Raw genomic sequence first — 23,000 nt, 5'->3', positions numbered from 1 at the left:
TCATCGTATTTCTGTGTTACATAGTCTCTAGCGTTCTGTGAATCAATTAATTCTTTATCGATTTTTTGTAATATCTCGTATTTTAATTCGTCCAACTTCGTTTCTAATCCCAATCCGAGTATATTTGACGCTTTCGTATCCAAATCGATTTCTGGACTGATTTTTTCTAACACTTTCACATGACACGCCATTATATTATTAGTTATCTGCACGTTATAATTTTAGTTGACCCAATGATATCATTTTTTCTTAAAGCATTTTTATTATACTCGACAATTTAGATTTTTAATTACCATATGTCATTAGATTACATTAATCAGTTTTTGACATTTGTATGTTTTCTTTTTAACTGTCAAAAGTTGTGTATACTGCCTGTGTTTTATTTAAGCATACTTGATTTTTAGTTCACCTTTTGGAAATTGGAACAAGAAAAATTCCGTCCACTCTCATCTTTATATATATAATTCTTCTGTGAGTGTATATGTCACTGAACTTCTCTCAAACGACTGGACCGATTTTGATGAAATTTTTTGTGTGTGTTCAAGGGGATCTGGGAATAGTTTAGATTCACAATTTTCATCAAATATTAACTTCATATTAATTTATTCAAATTAAAGACGTGTAGACAGGACAACGTCTGTCGGGTCCGCTAGTACTATATAAAGAGCTGAAGCCAGCAGTGTAAGAATGTTTAGATGGATGGATGTTTGTTAGAAAGTATCTCTAGCACGGCTGCGTGGATCTCGCTGAAATTTGGCATAGATGTAGAACATAGTCTTGGACAACACATAGGGTACTAAGTTTTTTTATAATTACCCGCGGACGGAGTTGCGGGCGAAAGCTAGTACTGTAAAAATTTATCGCTATTTTTTTAAATGAAGATTTTGTAATATCGGCAGTGGAAACCTACAAAAAGAAAAATTGAATATTGGTATAATAAATACAGGAAATCTTTTAACATATAACAAGTGGTATAGCTACCTTTGATAAGATCACACAAGTGCAATGATTGCGTCTTATCTTGACCGATATCTAAGATTTATTGCAAAAATACTGAAAAAAAAGCAAGTAACATAGAATCTTACTAATATAAATGCTAAAGTTTAGATGGATGGAAATATTTAGAAGGAATCTCCGAAACGGCTCAACGAATCTTGATAAAATTTGGCATAGATGTAGAACATAGTCTGGAAGAACACATAGACTACTTATTTTTTTAATAGCGGACACTCGGAGAATATTCATATAATGATTTTAATATCGTATTGCGTTCACTGTTATTTAAACTGTCCCAAGTATAAACCTATTTCTTTACAAAAGTATCATCAAACAATATACACTTCTGTAGTTCTTCTGGCGTTGCGGATGTCTGTGGGCATCGGATCAAATAATTTAAGCGATTCGTTGCTCGTTTGCCCCCTTTTCTTATAAAAAAATAAACTAGCCTTCAAAGCAGTTCGAAGATTATTTGCATGGAAGCAAGTAAAATTAAAGAATTTTTTTACATCTTTTTATGATCCATAGAAATGTTTTAGAAGCAAATGTATCATACAGATTCGATTATCGAATTTGTTACTTAACATTCTGTTAAGTTGTAACTTGATAATTAAGCATTTAAGTATGTAAAACATGTCGACTAGAAGTGACTTAGTATTGGAATATTTGCTTAATCACTCGTTAACTTTCCACAATTCAAAGTAAATGCTGATGTCAACATTTCAAGTGGCCCATCCTGCTTTTTTCATACTATTAGTTTATAACGCGGCGTCACCTGCTTTACATATATATAACTTATACATCCCCACTGAGGGGCTCGGAGCCTACCTTAAATCAGGGGTACCTTTATCTTACCTTACTAATATTATAAATGCGAATGTTTAGATGGATGGACGTTTCTTCTTCTTCTTGAGGTGCCTCTCCGACTAGCGAAGGTTGGCGATCAGTTCTCCATATTTTCCTTTGTCTTTTGCGAGGCGAAAAAGTTGGGCGGCACTCGCAAGGATGGACGTTTGTTTGAAGGTATCTCTGGAACGGCTGAACGGATTTTAATGAAATTAGGCATAGATGTAGAACATAATCTGGAATAACACATAGGCATTATTATGTTTCTTTTACTCCGCGCGGACGCAATCGCAGGCGATCTCTAGTTACAAGTGTTTTAAGTTGTTCAATGCAAACAGACATACAAGTATTTTATATATATAATTCGTTAAGGGCGCTACATGATAAACGATGTTAAGTAGTTGTAAATGCAATATGCATTTTGATTCTATCACATATCTGCTATACGTGCAAGTGAACAAACCGTTGCAGTGTATCGCGTTATTTTTCTTAATTTATTGAAGACTATAAAGTTTTATATTGTGCCGGAAAGAATTAATTTAATTGTAAGTATGCAGTAAAGTTTTTAAATATTTTTTTTATTTAATGTTTTTAATTATATTATTTATTCGTAATTTAAAATTAATTATACCTTACCTTTTACGGCTGATCTTCGTTCTGAATGTTGCAATAACTATTTTTTTTTCTGTCGTTTAACACGTTAGTTAATGATTTAAATATGTTGTTAATATGAATTAGCTTGAATGTCAAATTATTGTATTAAAGTAACTACGACAAAAAACCTCTCGTAATGCTTTCGTTTTGCTTGAAGAAAACTTTCGTAACTATTTGATTTTCGCGCCATTATGTGAAAAAAACAATATATAAATTGATTTATCTTCTGTCATTAACAGTTAATATTTTGTTGTACGTAATCGATATGTCGGACATTGATTATGTTATCATTTGTTCACAGCCCGCGACGGTGTCACCATCAACCCAACCACAGAGGAAATAGATGTAAGTTTTTTTTTTCTAAGATACACGTCGCCATATGCAACCTTTTTAGACACTGGCTGGTTAGTTTATCCAAAAAGTTTCTATATTTAGTACTTAAGTAACTAGTAATACAATAAATCGTTTGTTTACTTTTATTAAATTTAACGAAAGTAGCGTTTACATAAGAAATATAAACTAGAAGAATTAATAAAATATTTTCAACTAATCGATAATTTCGCATAGTTAATAAATAAGTATTAATTCATTTTCTATGTCAATAAGATTTTATTTTTCTGCATTGTTATAGCAAACAAACAGCCATAAATCAATTAAGATTTAACGAATGACTTTTCTTGCGATAATTATTTGTGTTTACATATTATATTACATTTTGATAATTTGATGATTCTTACGGTGATGGAAAACAACCTGCACATATCTGAGAAGAAATTCTAAAAAATATGTGTGAAGTCAACCAACCCGCACTTGGCCAGCGTGGTTAACTATGGCCTAATCACCCTTAACTTAGGGTTGGCTCCGAGCCCGTCAGTGGGGACGTATAGTGAGCTGATGATGATGATAATTTGATGCCAATCAAAAATCGTCATATGGGAAAAATTAACAACTTTCTTTTGTTTTCCCTTTCATTCGTTTCATTCAAAAAGTAAAAACTGGATGACATATATTTTTAAAGCTAATCCTTTGTGATTTAAAAACGACAATAGAATGAAATAACTTGAAAAAAAAAATATTCTCTAAGTACCAGCCAGTACGATAAATTGATACGCCCCCACTCAGAGCTGTTGCGCGTAACTTTTTCCGCGCGCAATTAAAAAAAAATAACTAAGTCTATGAGCTACATATATCTGACAGAAATCAACTTCTGTGGAAAACAAAACACATCAAAACTTTCGAATTAATAATATTACAAAGGTTTAATATGAAATGCGTTACGACAAAGTTGAATACATACAAACTATTATATTTTTCAATATATAAATATTAGATTTCCTATAATAGTAATCGTAAATAAATAATTTAAATACACAACTTGTAACCTGTGTCATTTATGTCAATAAGGTTATGTAAATTCCCGCCAATTTGTAATAAATATATTGCTAATACATTATTTGTTCTTAACATCTTAGAGCAATTGCTAATTAAATAAGTTCGTCATAATACAGATGAGTAACATTTACTTTATGACTTAGCGATCGCCTGCAACTTCGTCAGCGCAGAATTAAAAAAAAGTGGTCTATTAAATTCCCGCGTGCATCAATTCCTTTTAAAATCGGGTCCACCCATTCCGGAGATTACCCGAAACAAACAAACGGACAGACATACAAACAGATATATAAAAATTGATTTTTTGTTAATTATTTATTAATAATTCAAAATAAAACTTAAACGGAAACAGAAGACTGTGGATAGTTAGTTAACGGCTATCTGGCTTCACCAAAATAGCGAAGTAACTGTTGCCCAGGCATCTTCAAAGACATGAAAGGTTATGCGTTAGGTTATTAAAAGGACGGGCCGCGGACGAGAGCGAAAGCGTGCCCGTGGCCCCGTCCCGATGCGTCAGAGGGCAGTCAGGTTTTAGTGGGTATTCTGGTCACCTTCTGTGGCCGGCGAGTCCCACACTCCCTACGCCATTGCACCGCCCGGCGTAGGCGTGCGTAAATGCATTTCCTGACTATAAAAAAAAAAAAAAAAAAAGGTTATTAAAAGGACAGAGGAAAGGACATGCAGAAAGAGGATATCTTTCCTATTTATACAACCCAAATTAAATACAAAGTATTAATACTTCTTACTAATATTATAAATGCGAATGTTAGGATGGATGTTTGTTTAGAGTTATCTCCAGAACGGCTTCACTGATCTCGCTGAAATTTGGCATACATATAGCACATTAATCTGGAAGAATACATATGCTACTAAGTTTTTTTTTGTAGTTCCGAACGGACGTAGTCGCGTGCGTCAGCTAGTATTGTAATAAACATCGATCTGATCAGATACATATTGACGCAATATTTTTTTACTACAGATAAACAAGTGTGGAGAAATCCATGCGCGTTGTTTACACACAGATAATATATTATCTATTTTATTTTTTTCCTACAATAATGTGCTCATTATTGCGTAAAAATAATACTAAATACAATTCTAAGTAAATGTCGACTTTTAATTAAAATAAAAATATTTTTTTTTAAATAAACGAAACACCATGTACATAGAGTATGTAGAGTTATAAAGATAAAATCAATCTTTTAATACTCTTATTAATGAAAAACCTTAAACATAAATTAATTAGGCTCATTGAGTACATAGAAGGAAAAGTTTCAAACGAATGAGACGAGCGACCGAGACGCCCCTTAACCAGGTTTTTCATAGTCCTGGTTAGTCTATATCAGTCTTTCCCAAAGTGGGCAATAACGCCCCCTTGTGGGCGCTGCATGTCTCAAGTTGCGGGCTATAGTAAAAGTTTCGTTTAGAACTCTCCTTTAATATAAATACATATATAGGTCACAATAATTAATTAATTTAATTTGAAATTATAGTGGTTTTTAAATATGTGAAAATATGGGGGCGCTAAAAAAATATTTATTCTCAAAGTGGGTAGTTGACAAAATAAGTTTGGGAACTGGTCTATACTATACTACTGCGTAGCTAAATTACATTGCTCAAAATTCTGTAGACGGTTTCATACGAAAAATGTCTGCCCAATTTTATCGTAGTATAACTTTTTAATTTTTTTGCCGTGTCTAAATTTTCTTAAGTCTTCATTGATACTATTAACAGTAAAATATAATACCCAGTTAACATACTGGTTATATTAATAAATATTTTTCTCAGTTTATTGCTAATATTTACATTAATAAATATTAAAAGTAAATAAATGTATGAAATCGAATAACAAAACAAAATGGCGGGAGTTTGTTTTTTATTACTACTTTTGTTGTTTTGTTAATTATTATGTGGCAATTGTAATTCATATTTGTTGCTTAATTGTAGAAAAAAGATTTATCTTACTAATATTATAAATGCGATTGTTTAGATGGATGGATGGATGTTTAAACAACTCCGGAACGTCTACAAAGATCTGGCATAAATGTAGAACATAGTCTGAAATAACTCATAGGCATGCTTATTAAGTTTGTATTTAATTCTGCGCTGACGGAGTCGCGGGCGACTGTTAGTATTATAATACCTTGACCTAAGAAAATATAAAACATCGCCATACTGCGGAAAAATATGGAACTAACTCTTTGCGCATATTAGGAAGTAATTAAAGTGCGATTCCAGCGCCACCAAGCCAGTATTTGTACACTCTTGTTTATGTTATAAATTAACGCACAAACAGTGTAGCTTTTAACAGTGGTAGAGCCCGCTTTAACATATTCGCACGAATTGGCCCGGCTCGCTCGGTGAAATACCACGACCACAGACACGACCACGAAGACAGGCGTCAAGTGGAAGCAATTCCACGTTTCGTCTGATGAGTGTGCGTCCCGGAGACCTTATTTAGTCCTCCTTCCCTTCCCATCCTTTTTCTTATAAGGAAAGGATAGGAAGTGGAAGCGGACTTTCCGGATGAGAGGATGCACGGGAAGGGAAAATATTTTCTTTCTGAGCATCCTCTCCTCCGTCGATTAAAGGTAGGCAACGCGTATGCAATTGCGTGTGTCTATGGGCAACGGTCACTTCGCTATTTTAGCGATTTCAGGTGGCCGTACGCTCGTTTGCCACCTTATTATATAAAAAAGTCACGTAAATTAATAGCATATTTCAACAATAAATAGATTTACAGTAATATGATAAAGAATTAAATTCAATATATTTTAATAAAATAAAATAAATTATATTTACATTCTTACAGTAATTAAATGACTAATTAATTAAACTACCAAAATAATACTATAAACTATATACTAAAACTAAACCAAACTAAAAATAAAACAAAATAATATAAAAAATCGACCCCAAATCGCTGCGGTCGCACGGTAGGGTTCCCAAGAGGCTGGCGGCATTTCCCCGTTGGATGGCCAGGCTCAACCTTTGGCCGAAATGCGCGCCAGCCCTTGGATCCCCTGAGGCGTCGATGAGGCGTGCGGAAATCTCCTTAAACAGGCGACGGGCTTCCGCACCCCAAGGCCCCAAGGTCTCCACAGCAAAAGGCGCAAATATATACGGATTTGCCAACGCCGCATATTTACGCCTTTTATTGATTTCGGCTGTCGCCGCAATAATTAATTGATAACCTTATAATATGTAGATTTGTAATAATTTGACATTGACTTTGTCGATTATCTAAAGATAAAAACAATTTATTAAAATATAATGTTTAACATAATTGTCTGGCGAAAATATGATAGCATATCTTTGTTAGAATTAAGGCGCCTTTAACTTTACATAACCTTAAAAATTTCCTTTATGGTAGCAAAAAGCAAATGTCTTTATATTCTTGATTAGACTAGATATATAATTAACGTTCATCATCAGCTATACATCCCCACCGAGGGCCTCGGAGCCTACACTAAATTAAGGGCGATTAGGCCATAGTCAACCACGCTGGCCAAGTGCAGGTTGACTTCACACATATCTTTGAATCTCTTCTCAGATATGTGCAGCATTACGATGTTTTCCTTCACCGTAAGAACGTCGGATAAATGTACATATGTAAATTGGAAATCGAAAAACATTGGTACATGGCAGGATTCGAACCCAGGACCTGCAGATTGCAAGTACTTGACTCCTAAGCCACCGAAGCTCTAAATCTATCTATCTAAATTAACGTTAATTTTATATAATGTATTACAAATATGTAAACACTTGATATAAGTGTTACCCTTGACTACCACTAACAATCCAACTAGTCCCCGATTTGATACAGTTAATGGATGGAATTTACCATTTTCAAGTATTATTACCACTTAAAAGGGAATTTACATAGTTATAAAACAACTTAATTCCCAACCTCTTATATATTTTTATCATATTGTGAAATGCTTCACTTAATGTCAACTAATCTTTCTAATGAATAGCAATTTGAACAATTATAAAATGTATGTAATTTACGATCAGTCAAAATATGAATATGTAACATTGATATTGCAAAATTGCAGGCGCAAATCCGGTTCGTAATTGCATATATACCTTAATAAATAGCATATAATTTTTATTTGAAGAAATACCTTAGTATATGATTAATATATAGTTGACAAAAGATATTTGAAAACAGTTAAAATGTGTGAATATAACATGTTGCAAAATTTCCTATGCGTAAAATTGCTATTAAAATAGCGAAGGCGCTTTTAAACTAGAACGCCTGTTAATATCGTCTGATATTTTGTTTTATAGACAAAAAAATATAGCACAATATAGTTTATAGCGTTAGGCGTTGAATAAATGCATTTCCAAGACTTATTTCCTCTTAAACGGCTGAGGAAATTTTAAGGCTTTGTTTTTTATTATGAAGTAACTGAGTTATAATATCTGTATCAATATATACAATCATCTTATAGACAAAAGAATCATTTTAAATGATTAATTCAATATTTCATGACATAAATGAATAGGAATTTAAACAATGTGCAAAAGATTATTGAAATCAAATAGAAAATGTACTTAATCTACAATAAGACACTCATTTAGTGACTACTTAACGTACCTGAGTACTGGAAACATAATAGAATTCAAGACAAAGGAACTTATCATTGTGTTCAACTTCCGTAAAACAAATGACTCACGAAAATTAATTATCAACTCGCGCATGTTATTAGTCAATTAATAAAGATCTTTGACACTAAAAGGACTATAAACAAACTGCTAAGTTCACGCATCGCATACATATCGGAACTAAAACAAAGGCAACTTCCTTTTACTCGTTAACAATGTCAAGTAGTGCGTATATCTAATTATTTTCCTGTCCACATGTCCTAGCACGAATATTTGTTTACGTCAATAATTTCAAAATTAATTTGACATTTTTAGTTTTTTCTTCTTCTATTGGCAACTACCACGAAGGATTCTGCCAAAGAGTTTTTAGTGTACTTTACGTCCGATACTCCTTGCACTAATTTTAATAAAAAGTCGATAACATTACTTTTAGACATTAATTAGGATCCTTTGGCGCGAATGACTTGCTTTCATTACAAAGTCAAGTGTCAGAATGAATAGTGAGGGGACATAGACGTCGACATTTTAGTAAGGGTCAATACAATGGCACATTTTCGGATTTTATTCGTAACATTACAAAGGCGTCAGCGCGGTAGACCGCCAAAATCTGCCCCACGAATGGGGCTCGCCCGGTGCAATCAATTGCGGATATCTATGGCATCAGTCACTTCGCTATTTTGGCGAAGTTTTGTGACCGTACCCTCGTTTGCTTAATATAAAAAAGGTTAATTAAGTGCATTCTATTGATATCGTTGTTATGCAAACATAGTATTTTTAATAATAAAATATTATTTATCTGTGCAAACATGAGGTTATCTGATATATCAATGTTATTCAAGATCACCTGCTCTCGGGTGTTATGATTTTAATATTAAAAAATAGTTTTTAATATAATTGCGGTTAAGCGCGGTTATTTCTCCATCATCAATTTCACGTCCTTATACATACTTAAACTTATATAAAAAAGGCTAAACACTCACGTATATTCGTCCAGTGGCGGCACCGACTAGTTTCGAGCCCATCGGGGGTCCTTCATCAGGGTGAGTGGGACTGGTATTATTTCGCGGACGCGGCCCGTCTGGAACATAGTCTGGAATAACACATAGGCTACAAATTAAATTCCTTGCAGATAAAGTCGAGGGCGACAACTAGTTTATCGATAGATTATATATTAACAAGGAAAACAATACCTATAATACTGTTTATAAATGTGTAAGCAGTTAGGATGCAGTATATAGTTTGACCTAGTAGAACAGGGAAAAGAATACTTCCGTATAACCTAAGGAAAGTGAGCAAATGCGGAACAACAAATAATACGAGTCGTATATTAATCAAATTAACAATTAAATACAAATAAAACATGTTATGACATGTTTTTAAACGTTTAAACTAGAATTTGGATCGTTATTTTCAACGTATAAATGGGTAAAAAAATAAATTTAAATCTCCTGAAATAATATGGTTATTTATATGTATTTCTGTAATAAAATCAAAGATGATTAATATAGTAATATATAATAGTAACCTATTACTTTTTTTTAATAAAATAGTTTTTTGCCCGCCAGAATAAAAGAAATTTTTTTCCAGACTATGTTCTACATCTATGTCAAATTTTAGCCGTTTAACCGTTCCGGAGATACATTCTAACAAACATCCATCTAAACATTCGCATTTATAATATTAGTAAGTGCTTAATAAGATTATAAAATTAATCTTTATATATATTTTATGAAGGTCACATTTTAATAGGTTATACGATAAAATTAGTGATAGTAACCTCATATCAATGTCATTTGAGAAAAATAACAAAAAATTATCTCTATATATCGCAAATATACTAAGATACATATAGATAGGTAATAATGATAACATTATAATTAAATTAAATAGTTAAAATTACAATAACAAACTTCTTAAAATCTCAATTCTTTTTTTTTTTTGTTTTTTTATATCATAAGGTGGCAAACGAGCAAGCGGCCACCCGAAATCGCTGAAATAGCGAAGTGACCGTTGCCCATAGACATACGCAATTGCATATGCGTTGCCTACCTTTAATCGACGGAGGAGAGGATGCACAGAAAGAAAATATTTTCCCTACCCATGCATCTTCTCATCCGGAAAGTCCACTTCCACTTCCCATCCTTTCCTTATAAGAAAAGGGTGGGAAGGGAAAGAGGATTAAATTAGGCCACCGGGACGCACACTCATCAGACTGTAGTTGGAACTACTTCCACTTGACGCGTGTCTTCTGTGTGGTCGTGGTATTTCACCGGACGAACCTGGCCAATTCGTGCGAAGATGTTAAAGCGGGTTCTACCACTCTCAAAAGCCAATCACAATTGAAACGACATAGTTTGGTACAAAAACCATACTAATCCTTACTTTACTAATATTATAAATGCAAAAGTAACTGTCTGTCTGTCTGTCTGTCTGTCTGTCTTTCACTTATAAACTACTGAACCGATTTAAATTAAATTTGATACACAGATATTCTAGAGCCTGAGAAAGGATACTGGTTAATTTTTAAAGGGTTTTTTTTTTTATATTAGCAGATTTTTTTGTAAATTTACTAATATTTCTTTAACCATTCCAACTAAGCTCTAGGCTTGTGCTTGGATATGGTTTACGACAATAGTCAAATGGCGGGATTCGAACCCCCGACCTCGTCGGAAATCCGTACCCTTAACCGTTAGGCTATTGACGCTTCAAGTTGAAAGTGGGGATGGAAATTTGTATGTAAATATCATTTTTACAGTTAGAAGCTTGAAACTTATTATTTAGGCTGTTAATCTATTATAAAAATCAATTGCTGTTCCTTAGTCTCGCTAAAACTCGTAAACGGCTGACCGGATTTATGTTGTCTTGGTCTTGAAATGTTCCTGGATGTCCAGGGAAGATTTAAAATGTGAGAAAAATTTGAATAATTGCCGGGAACTAATTAAGTTTTTGTTCATTCCATGCAAACGGTGTCGCAGGCGAAAGCTAGTAGGATGTAACTGTAGCATTCAAAATTTGTTAGTTTCACCCGAAGGAAACAAAATAATAATAGCGAATAAGGTATAAATCGTCGCGTGTAATATAAAAACATCATGAAGATGTTACGTCAAAGAAACATTACTACCAGTTTGTTACACTACAATTTGCAAGGTCATTGCTTAAATTTGCATTTTATTCATCCTATGTATTTCTTTTATAAAATCCTACCACAAAATAAAATAGACAATGGATTTAAATAACGAAATAATAATTTAACATCGCTTTTAAAATTTGAAAGAAAAATCCCGCGCGGACGAAGTCGCGGGCAACAGCTAGTCTTTTATAAAAAAAATAAGTTCTAATTTTATGTTTTTTTAATGACATTGTCAATTGCTATGTCTTTTTTCAATTGCTAAATTCTGTCTTATTTTCATTTTCTTTATCAAAAAATTATTTCGGCTCCCCTAAAATTTTAAATGCACCATTTGTAAGGTTAGCAAATAACCTTAATTAAGTAATAACTATCATTATTCAATTGCATTAATGGCTGGCTGGTAAGAAAAAAAAGCGACATTATGCGGACCGAGAAAGGAGTTTCCTTTACACTGATGAAATCTGATTGGTTAAGTGTTTTTCCACGCGCATTTGCAATTACAATTGATTAAGATTAATAAAACTTCCTTATTGATAAATTATCGTATTATTAAACGCTGTAATATATACAACTCGGGGCAAATATGACGCTAACCAAATTTAGCTTTTATTTATTTACTTTTTTAATTCAGGACAAAATTTTCGTCATATCACAGACAAAGAATTTTTTTTTTTCCTTTGAATACAATACCGTGGATTAGCTATAGGTATAAAAGCTATAAATTATATTTTTATGGCCAGTTGCTTTGTCTGCTGGAGTCCTAATTTAAAAAGAAAGAGTGCTTCCTCTTTCTGTGTGTCCCCTTGTCTGTCGATAACCATCGGCCGCTAATTTCACAAATGGAACAGGCCGCTTGCTTGCTTTACTTTTTATTTAAAAAAAAAATCGACTTAAGAAATGTCAACTACAAATGACATTTCACTGAAATGTTGTAGGCATAAACGATTGTGCGTGTAAAAGATAAAAAAATATATAATAAAAAGTAAATCCAATAGATTAGATAATTATTATGCCACACCGAATGTTGGAATTCTTAATAGCTTTATTATTTAGTAGTAATAAATAAAAAAAGATATTTACGAATATCAGCATTGTTCTAAAATCAACTGTGTTCCGGAATGTTTTGTCTTTGAGGAATTTAGGTCCTGAGTCTTCAACTAACATAACTTATACCGATATTTTATATTAGAATACAAATTAATCTAATTACTTCTTAAATCAATAATAAAATGAGTCAAGTCTAGGTTTAAGCAGCCATAATTAAAGTCACATATTTTCCTTTTGTCAGTCTATTTAAGGTAGGCAATGCATCTGCATTTGCGATGTCTATGGACCGCTTGCTCGTTTGCCTCCTTATTGACTTACTTGATTTAAAGTCCTATGTCCCCGTAGTGGGGCAGAGGGCGTCCACAGTGCGCCGCCAGTTCGCTCTATCTTGGCCTCTGCGTTTGGCGGGCCATATTAGCCCGACTGCCTTCATGTCGGCAGCTACTGAGCGCCGCCAAGTTTGTTTAGGACGGCCACGTCTTCTTGCTCCTATCGGGATCCACTCCAGAGCCACCCTGGGGATATAACTGGGATCCCGAAGAAGCGTGTGGCCGATCCATGACCTCCTTATGATATTAAAAAAATAAGGTGCTGGTTCGCTCCATCCTCGACATCTTCGTCTCAGAGGTTACCCATGTCTTTGATTACGTCTTTCCACTTTGTATTATATATCACTACTAAACTAGCCAAAATAATATTTACCAACGATATCGTTACAGTTTTGTTCCAATTTGATATCCAGTTTATTTTTCCGTGCACATTATTCCTTAAATTGATAAACAAACAAGTAACAAAAGGTTGTAAGCGAAGAGTTATTTTATTCATAATCGTCCCCAGAGTCATCTAAGCTTATAGTTAACTACTAGATTTATCCTTAATTTTTTTTGTAAGTTAGAAATGTTTAATGAACATGCCTGTTACAGATTCCGAAGTGTTGTAGCCGAGCAGCGTGTTGGCGTTGAACTTGCACCCCGCATCACGGCCGCGTGACGTCGTCGTGACGTGTCGTGACGTATGGCAGATAGGGCGAGCTACGCGTACGACCCGGTCGGGACCGGAGCAGTCAGTCAGCAGCACAGGATGGAGGCGGGACAGTTGTGGCGGCAGTATGTCATCGCCGGCATCGGTATGTCAACTGTCATTTATTTGCGAGTGATTTGAATTTGGAATGAGGAAGAAAAATCGTGCAATTTTATGCGGTGCCAGTGATTATTATTTTTTTTTAATTTTTATTATTACTGTTTGGAAATTACGCGTTATAGTAAAAAAAATAGGATTATTAAATTAAATACATTAAAAACCGTAGTTTTTATACATAAAAAACTTGATACTTCCGTGTGTTTGTATTTTTATTATAATTCGACAATAAGCAGAAAATAAGCGCCAGTTATTCATTTTAATTTTTTACGTTACCAAAATTATCAACATAATATTTAAATTAAATAAAACTCATTAAAAAAACGAGCAAGTTGAAAACAAATACCATAGCTATCACAAAACATAAAAAATAACACAATTTCCCGCGCATTTGACTTCGCTGATTGATATTGGAAATTATAAACACACAAGACGATAAATATTATTCTCGTAAATTATGATTAGTTTAATAAATAATATCTAATTAGATGCATGGATTTATTAATTAAAAAATGGATAATGTTTATGGATGAATAAAATCCATGCATAAACAGTTCTAATTGTGTTCCTGTTCCAAAAATACATTTTTAAACAGTCGGCCAACGACACCGGCGTATTCAGCCGATGCACGTCGGTAAAAAAAGCAAATATGTCAAACCAAAGCGGGAAAAAGAAATTTTTTGCACTTCCTTGTTATCAGAAGAAAACTAAAATTATCTTTTTTTCTTACATATCTTACTACTATTATAAATGCGAATGTTTAGATGGATGGATGTTTATTAGAAGGTATCTTCAGAACGGATGTAGATGAAATTTGACATAATTATAGAACATAGTCTGGAAGAACACATAATAATTATGTTTTTTTTTTAATTCCGAGCGGACGGAATAGCGGTAGACCACTAGTATTATTAAAAATTAAAACAATCTTAAACTATACATCGCATGAAAAAAAAAAAACTTTAGCTTTAAAACGTAAGTAGATATACCCTTTTTGATATTTTTTTCCTAGGTTATTATTACAAAATCTAGGTTATCTTGTATCCTTCTAGATTTGCTTGTTTTACATATCGAATGAATAATGTTTTATATATTCGATATAGGAAGTAAAACATTCAATAACAACGATTACAAAAGAAAATTGTCGATTATGTTAATTAGAAATATGTAGTACGTAATGTCATTGTTACAGTCAATGTGAATTAGTTGTCCTTTTGCATAATGTCCGTATTGTAAAATAACCAAAATAAAAGATGACATTTTGATAATAACTATAGAATTTATGACGTGTTTCATTTTATATTACGACATTTAATTATTAATTTTTAATTATTGAAGTGAATATTTTATTTAATCTTATTATTATAAATGCGAATGTTTGGATAGATGGATGTTTGTTAGAAGGGCGAAAACGGTTACACGAATCTTGATTAAATTTCGCATAGATGTAGAACATAGTCTGGAAGAACACATAGAGTACTAAATAAGTTTTTTTTGTAATTCCGCGGGTAACTGCCAGTTCATTTTAAAAGTGGATTATTTTTTTTTAACATATATTAGGTAAGTTTAGGTTTTGTTAAGTTTAAACTATCTTAGATTATTATTTATCTAAGATTGCCCAAATGATTTTTACCGAATTAAATCGACTGGATAATTTAATTTACAAAATTTCAAATTTCATTAAGATCCGTAAAGACGTTCCGGAGATACCATGTAACAAACATCCATACATCTAAACATTCGCATTTATAATATTAGTAAGTAATAATTTGTCCGGCACACCTGGTCTTTTTTAATAATGCCCGCACCGGCAGTTATCACTTTGACTACAACATTATTACACAGATGCATCTGCGTTTATCATGAACTCTGCATTTACGCAATAGATAATTTATAGGATTAGCATTCATTATATTGTTTTCAAATCAAATGGGAAATAACAAACGAGCGGCATTCGCGATCTTTCGGTGACATGGTGATTTTGAATTACTACAGGTATATCACGTTTCAAACAAATTTCTAATTTAAGTAAACGGAGAAATGTCAAATTCCATACATGACGTCCATTGCAATATTTTACTTTTTTAAAGAAAATTGTGTGATAAAGTGAACTAATACTATGAAATCAGTGTAACCATGTATGAAAAAGAAAGATAAAATAACATTTTAGACTGAAAACGAATGTAGTCTATGGTCTTGATTTGGAACGCATTTTAGGGTAACACTGACCTTTATAAATGGACAGGCTATGAAAGTGATATTTTGTGCCTATTTGATTTTCGTCATTTTGGCGCTAACAATAGCCATGAGAATTCGAACAAATAATAAACATTAAATAATTGTCTATGGATATGTTCTATGTATTGGTTCATATCACAGCATCTTTGTTTATCTAATTTTATTCATTTCCCTTATGCGTTTATTTATCAACAGACGTCATAAACATATTATCTATGCCTTTTGATTGCCCCACTGATCTCGATCTGTACTGTTGGTAAACATTGAGAGAGACAATAGGTCTGGCTAGACCTTTCTTTATGGAAAATATCGTCATCTTATAAAAAACAAAACAAATCTTATAAATACACAATGTTATGTAAATAATAGATTAAAAACAATAACACCGAATCAAATAATGCGATAGGAAATAAAAAAGAGAACTTTTTTTTTATTTGTACATTTATGCCTTTTTCAGGCGTGTTACATATTATTTCTTAATAATATAACATATTACAAATCGTTCTTAATTAATATACGTTATCTATTTATTTTAGTAATAAAAGAGTCTTAAATCTATAATATTAAATAAAATATTAAAAACGAATAATTAACGAAAACATATTATTAAAAGGAGTCCCTTTAAGCAAAGTTCCGAAGATACTGGCAGCGTTACCCCTTTGTTGATAAAAAGGATTTTGAGCTGTCAGACGAAAAAAAAAATAAAAATAAAATTTTACCGCGAAAATGACAACTGAACGATGTTTTAGTGTTTCTTTTATATCAGCTGTATAAAAATTTTGTTAATGGTTTTAATACAAATCTATATTATCTTAAACATATTATTTCATGTATTGATTAGTGTTTTTCCAATGAGTTAAGCGATAATGTTATCAAACGAACATAAGGTAAAGACAATACGTAAGAATTTTAATCCTTGATTTGAAATTGTAAGTCATATGAATTGAATTTTCTTAGACTATCTGTATATACAAAAAGTACTTATACTTTTTCTTAAAAATGTGCATATTAGAGGAAGTTTGAAAGTAGCGCCAGTGATCGAGAAATTGAGGAGTAAAAGATTAGCGTGGTTTTGACATGTTATGAGGAGGGATGATGATGATATAAGCAAAAAAAGTAATGAGATTGAATGTGGATGGCTACAAGGGTAGGGGAAGACCAAAAAAAGTATGGAATAACTGTGTGAAAGAGGATATGCGTAAGAAGGGGGTAGACTCGGATATGACGGCTGATAGAGATGTATGGAGGAGTAGTACATACTGTGCCGACCCTCAATAGGGATAAGGGCAGGTTGATGATGATGACTTTTTCTTATATTAAGCTTGATATTTTCTGCTATACCTCTTACCGTGGGTTTCTGAGACTAAAATTCCCGTTTAAAGCATATTGGTATTTCTGTTTTGTCAGACAGACAGGGATGATATATTTTATCCGCGAACTTTGGTATCAGAAATCCACGGTTACTAATGTAATTAATTCTGTTAATTAAATAGCTTAGTACTTTTATATTGTGTATAATTTGATAAGTGGAAACTTTTGAAATATTATTTGATTCCTCAATACAACGTAAATTTTTCCATTCATTCTATTTAGGGTTCCGTACCTCATAGGATCACTTTTTTATATTATCCGTTAAATCCACTTCTTCTTCCCAACCGATTCTTATAAAAAAAGATAAGGAGGGGAAAGAAGACTAAAATTAGGCTGCCGGCACGCAGACTCGTTAGACTCTACGTGGAATGACATTCGTTTTACGTGCGTTTTATGTGGTCGTGATCACCCGTCCAGCGACAGATGTTGCTGGCCATTTATACAAGCGATTCGATTTATCGCAAAAAAAAAATACATTGTCAATCATTAAAATTATCAAGTGCTTGAAAACAGTATCGAAAACATTTTAATTTTAATTTGTTTGCTGTTAATTAGTTTAAAAAGAACGATATATTATTTACGAATATAAATACATTATTACGAACAACAAGACGTAGAGAACGAGAACGAGAATATATTTCGTTTTAATCTTAGTTCTTACTAATATTATAAATGCGAAAGTTTATATGGATGGATAGATGGATGGATGGATGGATGTTTGTTTGAAAGTATCTCCAGAACAGCTGTATATACTCGTATCTCACTGAAATTTGGCATAGATGTAGAATATAGCTTGGAAAAAGACATAGGTTACTTTTTTTTTTTTTTAATAAGGCGCGAAAAGAGTCGCGGGCGATAGCTAGTATAATTATGTAATTATTTAAGCATTTATTACTGACAATCCTCAAAAGATATGAATAGTTATCAGGGTGTTCGATTATTATTTTACAACTAATATTGACGTATCTACACTATATTTTTTCTATTATTCATTTTAACGGATTATCGTCAACGTAATTTATCTTTAATCCGATAAACCGTCAATAGTTTTTAATTGAGTTATACAGGGTGTTACAAATATTTAAAGATTTGTCCATGTAATTGGAAATTTAAAAAAAAAACAATTAAACCTCCTTTTTAATATTTCACTATTAGCATAATCTTTATTACCATATATTTAGATTTAATTATAAGAAAGTCGTAACACGTTTTACTATTATTATGACCAAAAATCAAGGCAAAAAAATCAGTCTTCCATACTTCAGTCTACTTACCCATAAAGTATATCGTGCGAGTTTATTTGTCTTAAAATTAATTTTTATTTGCTTTCTTACTAATATTATAAATGCGAACGTTAAGATCTAAAGAAAGAAGAGGCTAAAGGAATCGCGATTAAAATTTGACATAGGCTAAATAGTTAAGTTTTTTTTTCAATACAGCACGGACAGAGTCGCGGGCGAAATCTAGTTTATCATAAATCAAACAGTTACCTATATTACGACAAACAGGAAGTTCAAATATTATCATACGCATTGTTATATGTCTTATTTACAATGCATTTAGAAAACATTCCGTCGATATTGTGTCCTATTTCACACTGGCCTATATTTACTACGATAGATAAGCATTTACGCGTGTTATGAAAACTGCTTTGATTAGCATTTGTTTTTATAAAAACTGAGGTGGACAGAGAAAGTGATCTCTAGATGTTATATCGTAAAATTCCACTGAGGAAATACAATTTTATTCAATTGTTTCTATAATGGAAACCTACACTAATCATGAAGAAAAGAACTATAAAAAGTTGTATAAAGTTGTGCTTAACAATATGCGTTTAACATCTAATACAATCTTACTAATATTATAAATGCGAAAGTTTAGATGGATGTTTGTTAGTAGGTATCTTTGGAACGGTACAGATTTTGATGAAATTTGGCACAGATGTAGAACATAATCTGGAAGAACACATAGACTTATAAAATATTATAAACGAATAAATAACTGAAATATATTATTAAAAGGAGCCCCTTTAGGCAAAGTTCAGAAGATACTGGTAGCGTTCTTCCTTTGATAACTAAACTAATTCTTTTTCCGAGGTTGCTGCCAGCTCTTCGTTCCTATGTGATGTCAGATAACTTTTTTGATATTTCCTTAAAAAGCCTTATAGCGCTAAATAGCGCATAGAATAGGCTTATTTTTTTTTTTTTTAATTCCGCGGTGTTACGGGCAACAGCTTGTATGTCACATAAGTAACGACATACTTATATTATAATATTTCTGTAATTTCATTGGTACATGATAAAACCATATATCATTGTCTTATCACTATTATCGTAGGTGTTCGAGATAGCCCCCTATCAATAATTGTCACCGTATTTAAATATTAACTCTGAATTACGGTTTATCAGTGCGAATTATAATCTTTGACTTCATAAAGTCGTACACCGTAACAGTAAACATGCAGAAAGTAAATTATTAATTAAAAATAACATTTAATTAACATTATTACGCGATATTTGATAATTAAATTAACTACAATCACAATAAAGTGCGTTTTAAGTAAAAAATTGGTAATGACCTTGAACTGTCAGATATTATTAAAAAAAGAAAAAACAAGAAAAAAAATACAAAATTAATTTTGTATCTTATTTTTACTTAAAGGATCAAGTCGCGGGCATAGCTAGTTAACAATAAAACTTAATATATTATTTCTTACGGTGAAGGAAAACATCGTGATGCAACCTGCACATATCTAAAAAAATTCAAAGATATGTGTGAAGTCAACCAACCCGCACTTAGCCAGCGTGGTTGACTATGGTCTAATCACCCTTAACTTAGGGTAGGCTCCGAGCCCCTCGGTGGGGACGTATAGTGAGCTGATGATGATGATGATACTATTATAATAACACAGGATGTTTCAAATATAGATTTATAGTACAAACGTTTATGTATTTAATTTGAGGACAATTTGTGTTTCCAATGGTGCAATTCGTGATTATAGCGTAACGTTTTGTAAAAACCTTTATTGTTAACAATACTATAACGCAATGTATTATAAATGTATATTATTTCTCAACATTCAAATGATTTATAATATATAATATTTTACTAACTGTCAGCGGAGAGAATTAATAAAAAAAAATAGTAGCCTATGTGTTCTTCCATACTACGTTCTACATCTATGCCAAATTTCAGCGAGATTCAGCCGTTCTGAAGATACCTTTTGCCAAAAGGTAATGGTGGCAAACGAGCGAGCGGCCACCTGAAATCGCTGAAATAGCGAAGTGACCGTTGCCCATAGACATACGCAATTGTATATGCGTTGCCTACCTTTAGTCGACGGAGGAGATGATGCACAGAAAGAAAATATCTTCCCTTTCCATGCATCTTCTCATCCGGAAAGTCCACTTCCACTTCGCATTCTTTCCTTATAAGAAAAAGGGTGGGACGGGAAAGAGGACTAAATTAGGCCTCCGGGACGCACACTCATCAGACGAAACGCGAAATTGCTTCCACTTCACGCCTGTCTTCTGTGTGGCCTGGTATTTCACCGGACGAGCCGGGCCAATTCGTGCGAGGATGTTAAAGCGGGTTCTACCACTGTTAAAAACTAACTGTTCTAAACATTCGCATTTATAATATTAGTAAGATATAAAAATATATATTTAGTATGGATGTGTTCTTTCAGACTATGTTCTATGCAGAATCTGGCATGCCCGTCGGAGGTGTGTCGTCATATAATTAGAAATTAAAATAATATATTATACATAATTTAAACACGTGAGTGCAATGGCTTTCCCTGGCATTATAAATAGAACAATTGACGCAAATTTGTATGGGTGTGTATGACTCTTATTTGGCTTAGGTTCACAATAATAAACAAAAGAAATCACATGTGAAACGACTCTGTCATTTGTCTTTTCTTTATTAATAGAATTTGACGTTTGGAATCTACCGTTGGCATAGACTAAATAGTACGAGATAACAGACCTTCCTTTAGGTATTAAATAGATTATTGAATTAAGATTTAAGAGTTTTTAGACATTATTGGTTAGAAACATTTAGAGCATGGCTTTCGTTACCAAATCAAGTGTCAGATTGATTAGTGAGGGGACATAAAGGTTGATATTTTAATAAGGCTAGTGTTGCGCTGGTACACCGATAAAGAATCGGATTTTCATTCTTAAATATATTGTGAAATGTCAAAAGAATTTTATAAAGTTCAAATCTAAAATGTCAAGGTATGGATACTTAACGTGTTTGTTATGTATGTACTCATATATTTGACGCTGTGTATGTACCGATGTATTTGAGCAGGGTGAATGTATCTATTAATTTGAGGACTTTTGTTGTACCGATATAATTGATTACTTTTGGTGTTCCTATATATTTGCATATCTTGTCTGCTACGGTATTTATGAAGCTGACTGTACATTAGTAAAATGTGTATAAGACATGGATACGTCAAAAATAGAACGACAACATTGATTAAAACATCAATAAGACTGATTGACGCAGTTCTTAAAGGGAGTGTGCGATGCCTCTAGTTTGGCTTCTCTTCAAAATGATATAATATGATGATAGACAGTCACGTGCTAAATACCATAACTATTCTTTATTTAAATTTGGAGAGATTATAAAAACATAGATACGTAACTTTATAATAGAACTAGCTGTCGCCCGCTACTCCGTCCGCACAGAATTAAAAAAAAACTTAATTAGTAACCTACGTGCTTTTCCAGACTATGGTCTACATCTATCCCTTTCAGCTAGATCCGTTGAGACGGTCCTGTGTTACCTTCTAACAAACCATCCATCTAAGCTGTCGCATTTATAATATTAGTAAGATATAGAACTGTTACTAAATCTGCAAATGCATTTCAAATAAGGTCATAGATTAAGCTAAGCTAGGTTTATTTGCTAGGTTCGGAGCGTCGGTGGCTCAGTGGTCAAGCACTTGACTTGCAATCTGCAGGTCCTGGGTTCGAATCCCGCCATGTACCAATGTGTTTTTCGATTTCCGATTTACATATGTACATTTACCCGACGTTCTTACAGTGAAGGAAAACATCGTGATGCAACCTGCACATATCTGAGAAGAAATTCAAAGATATGTGTGAAGTCAACCAACCCGTACTTGGCCAGCGTGGTTGACTATGGCCTAATCACCCTTAACTTAGCGTAGGTTCTGAGCCCCTCGGTGGGGAAGTATAGTGAGCTGATGATGAGGTTTATTTCTTAGTTTGAATTTAATTGATAATTTCTATTCGAGTTAAAAACAATAATGAGATGTAATTCTTTCAAAATACGACGAGATGTTACAATAATATAAATATTCAACAAAGCTATTGTTATCATATATTTTTAATTGGCAACAGCAAACGGAAATGTTTATCGAATACCTGTTTACATCGATCGTTTAAATGAGAAAATACGATAATGTTCACTTCCAGCGAACGACATTGAACTTGCAACGTATGTAGGAAACCGTAGATATGGATCTGTAGCTGTTGCACGCGACTCCGTCCGCGCGGAATTAAAAAAACTGAATAAGTCTGAATAAGTCCGGAAAGTCCACTTC

At 32.9% G+C, this 23,000-nt stretch overlaps 1 protein-coding gene across 1 annotated transcript in view; it reads left to right on the top strand.

The window, feature by feature from the left end:
- The first annotated feature begins 2,275 nt into the window (after window positions 1–2,275).
- The window catches only part of LOC106116362 (facilitated trehalose transporter Tret1), a 30,821-nt gene continuing 10,096 nt past the window's right edge, over window positions 2,276–23,000 (top strand). The window contains exons 1-3 of the mRNA XM_013310160.1: window positions 2,276–2,387; window positions 2,798–2,841; window positions 13,597–13,799. Coding sequence (XP_013165614.1) covers window positions 13,688–13,799 — 112 coding nt within the window. The 5' untranslated portion in view covers window positions 2,276–2,387; window positions 2,798–2,841; window positions 13,597–13,687. The remainder of the gene's footprint in view (window positions 2,388–2,797; window positions 2,842–13,596; window positions 13,800–23,000) is intronic.

This window comes from Papilio xuthus, unplaced genomic scaffold (assembly GCF_000836235.2).
Source record: "Papilio xuthus unplaced genomic scaffold, Pxut_1.1 DF827756.1, whole genome shotgun sequence".
Lineage (NCBI taxonomy): Eukaryota > Metazoa > Arthropoda > Insecta > Lepidoptera > Papilionidae > Papilio > Papilio xuthus.
This window is presented reverse-complemented; position numbering and strand designations above follow the sequence as displayed.